The sequence below is a fragment of the Melanaphis sacchari genome, unplaced genomic scaffold (genome assembly GCF_002803265.2).
Source record: "Melanaphis sacchari strain LSU unplaced genomic scaffold, SCAv2.0 Contig40_pilon_pilon, whole genome shotgun sequence".
Classification (NCBI taxonomy): domain Eukaryota; kingdom Metazoa; phylum Arthropoda; class Insecta; order Hemiptera; family Aphididae; genus Melanaphis; species Melanaphis sacchari.
This window is the reverse complement of record NW_020271264.1, coordinates 1,295,998-1,300,036: the sequence shown is the minus strand read 5'-3', so window position 1 is coordinate 1,300,036 and position 4,039 is coordinate 1,295,998. Positions and strand designations below refer to the sequence as shown.

At 33.1% G+C, this 4,039-nt stretch overlaps 1 protein-coding gene across 1 annotated transcript in view; it reads right to left on the bottom strand.

Moving 5' to 3' along the window:
- The window catches only part of LOC112597406 (enhancer of split mgamma protein-like), a gene marked incomplete in the record, with an annotated part of 7,459 nt that extends 3,648 nt beyond the window's left edge, over nucleotides 1-3,811 (bottom strand). The window contains 4 exon segments of the mRNA XM_025343451.1: nucleotides 9-195; nucleotides 1,935-2,048; nucleotides 2,118-2,207; nucleotides 3,495-3,811. Coding sequence (XP_025199236.1) covers nucleotides 9-195; nucleotides 1,935-2,048; nucleotides 2,118-2,207; nucleotides 3,495-3,545 — 442 coding nt within the window.
- Nucleotides 3,812-4,039: the final 228 nt, after the last annotated feature.

Here is a 4,039-nt window from a genome sequence, read left to right as displayed (position 1 = left end):
GTCCTCGGCGGCGGCGGCCATCGTAGCGGCCGCGGCCGCGGTGGCTGCGGCGGCGGCGGCCGGCAGTTGAGATTCGAGCGCGCGCGACACCGATTTGGCCAGGTACTCGACCAGCCGCCGGCCGACCACCGAGTCCAGTCCGGGCAGCGACAACAGGAAACTGCACGCTTCGCTGGCACAGTGGCTGAATCCTTCCTGCGGACAGTGGAAAACGAGCATTAACACAAATCGATAAAAATTACACTATTGACATATGTATTATTTTTATCGCGGTGGTAATCGTTGCGGTTACGTTGTGTGGTAACTGGTAAGACGTGTATTACGGAATCGTCGAGTGATCGACAATATTATTATAGTGAAGGATATCGACGTATTATTATTATACCTATTATGATTTTGATAAATAATACAAACAATTGCGAGTTGTGAATAATTTTTTTTTTTGGCTCGATAACATAAATAACGTTAGAAAAGCGCTGTATTTTTGATTTCGATGACCGTGAAAATTATTATTGTATCTGTATTTGTACACCGATTTGATAATAAAGTCATCAATGTCTGATACGTTATAATATTTAAATTAACTACGGGTTAAAAATCCCAATATTATGTGCACGTGTTTTCAATTATCGGAGTCAGAGCCCCCACGTGTTTGTATGCAATACTATATAAACTGTGTCTAACACGAAAAACGACCAAAAAAATACTCCCTTAGCGAATATTAGAGTAACAATGGGTGATACGTGCGCGTAGCACTACACGATGGTAATATTTTTAAATCGTGTGGAATGCCACTTGCTGCATTAGCGATAACACTCCCACACAATAGTGATATTGTATTGCGTGTACCGTATAATATGCATAATATGTAATATTTATTTCGTTTTAAATGCATATACCTTTAAACTATTCTCACGCCAACTTCCGACGATTATCGCCCCCCATGCATGTTTCCCTCCCCTCAACACCGAGCAAATCATTCGCCGGAGTGACCGTAAACAATAGCCCTAGTCGTTCAGAACTGTGTTTGGGGGAAGGGAGAATTTTTCAGACATGTTATTAGTGATAAATAATTGATTAGTAGATAAACATGAACGTGACCTTGACCTAATGAAATATGACATTTATTGTTATCAACGCTACGTTATGCGGATGTCTCTGAATGCGTTCCGGACATTCAAAAATATGTTAGAAATATTTAATTCAATTCTTGTAAGCCAAATAATGAATATAAGTAATATTATGTCATACAAATTATATAATTTTCTTTTTTGTGAGTGTCAACTTTTTTCAAATTCGTCGCATTATAATTATTATAAGACTACCTATATGATATAATATGCTATATACCTATTATCTACATAATATTACACATATATTTTAATATGACAAACTATTTTCTACGACATTTTTAGATAAACTCCTAGATGCTAACCAAATTCACTTTTCTTATTATTAGAATATTGGAATAAAACAATAATTTGTCTGTGTTTTAAATTTCAATCGTAAAAAAAAAAAAATTAAGGTTAAATATTTTTAAATTTAAACAATAAGTACCTATAGCATCATTTTTTATATTGAGTGAAAGTATATTTAATGTAGTATAATAATATGCTGGAAAAATATTATTACATTTACACTCTAGTGATTTTTTTTATTTCATCACATTAGATGTCCACTGATTTGAATTACTTATTTGAAAATTAAATTAATATATTTTAAATTTCATTTAACCTCTTCTACATTAACCCAGCAGATAATAAAATTGTATAATACTACGATTATTACCATGTAATCGAAAAATAAAAATTAACATGTTTAATGACAAATGAAAGTGTCTTTTATGTAATTTGTACAATACTTAATGTTATCAAACGATAATGAACAGTAATAATAGTCTTGGAACATTAAATACATAATCATTTTAAACTCACTTGAAATTTATAAGCTTCTTCTACGGGATCTCTCCTAGTGATCTTTTGTAGATGTTTAACGGTAAATTCCAAAATATCTGCCTTTTCGAGTTTATCAACATTTTCACCTTCAGCCTAAAAATTAAACCAAAATTTCATTCAATATTTTTTTAATAAAAGTAATTATTATAAAATTCTTTTCACCTCTAAGGCAGAAAACATTAGATCCTTCAACTCGTCCAAGCATCGATTTATGCGAGCACGTCGTTTTCGTTCCAATAACGGTTTTGTTATCTGTTAATAAATACGATATTATTAAATAATTATTATTGTGGTGATAATTTGAAAACAAAAATCCATTACTATAATAAAATCTAATTAGTATAAATATATACGTACAAAAAAAATTCAAAATAATAAAACACATAATATTTCCTCAAGCATTATAGTCGATTAGCTAAGTAATTTAGTCGGCATAATTAAATATCTGCTACAAAATATTCTATGAAACACGTGGCTATTTATCATTTATTATTACGAAACTACAATGCACACAGTGTACACGATTTTAAAATTCACACTAATCGCATTGATCAATTACCTCAATGTCACAAAAAGTAGTCTAATCTAAAAAATTAACCAAACACAAACTCAAATATAGTATACTATATTATATAAATGTAATTATAATATACAAAACCTTTTATTTACACTTCTCTCCCGGTCCACATTCTAAACCACAAATACCTACGTAAAACTAAAAGAAAAATTATGAAATCATTATTTGTTTTAGCATAACATTTGTTAATTCGTAGAATTTACTAGAAAATTTTTTTTATTTATAAATAAATATTAAAAAGCGAAGGGTAAAATAAACTTTTAATTCTATGCGTTGGATTTGTGTGGCTGCGTAATTTTCGTTGAATGTGATATGAAAATAACAGAATCTAACGTACAAAGAATAATAAAAAAATGCTTAGACACGATCTGGAAAATCACTTTGTTCAAAAAATTCGATCAATAGTTTTATAATTTATTCGTGTGTAAATAATATTTTATTTTATTATTTGCCGCGATATGGTTGTAAATAAACATGTGCGTCATATTACGCACATAAGCGTTATATATTTCTTATGATATTCTTATAACAATAAACGATAACACTATTAAACAACTTTATATTCAATTATGGATATATGATGGTCATAGAGATGAGTGTTTGTTGTCGGGAAGATTAGTGAGTGGGAAATTAATTTAAGACCCATTAACGATAAAATCTGTATTCTAAATTTTTAATATCCATATAGTTATACTTATATGCAAATATAATGATATGAAATTTATAGCATAATCCAGGCATTCATACTTCATTAGTTCATTACCTAATTCGCTCAATATGACTTGAACATTTTATAAAAATTCTAAAATGTTCTACTCTGCTCGTAATATAATAATATTTAATACAAATCGAGGAATCATATTGTAATAATTCCTACATAACACGAAGTGTACAACCATATAACCAAGCAAATATATGTTGATGGTTACAAAAAAAAAAAAAAAAAAGAAACGATAACTTACCTTTCTGTACGTAACGGTCCGAGAAATCGGCGACGGAGTAGGCGAAAACATGACGTACAGTCGATGAGTTGGTTAAAAAAAATAAAAAACAAACCCGACGGCCGTATAAACGGACGAAAATAAAACAACAACAATATTACTATATTTTACTGTCGCGAAAACACGTGAATGAAAAAACCATTCGAAACGAAGATTTTTACGAATAATAATAATAATAATAATAATATCAATAATCGAGCGAACGCGCGCGCGCGAAATGCTCACTGGATGACGGTGGATATCGGACTGAACCGACGGCGTGCCTGTTGCCCGTCTCACTCCGCCGCCGACGCCGCCGCCGACGCGCTTCTTCCTCTTCCGCCGTCGCCACCGCCGTTACACCCCTTCTAAAAATACGCACACCCCTCCGCCGCCGGGGGATGATCGGCTCACGCGCCGCCGCCGCCGACACACGATCTCGGGTCGCGTACCCTTCGCGTGCGTAACCCCCTCGGGAGAGCTCTCGTTCGGTTCCCACGGATGCCGTTCACACACAAACACACACA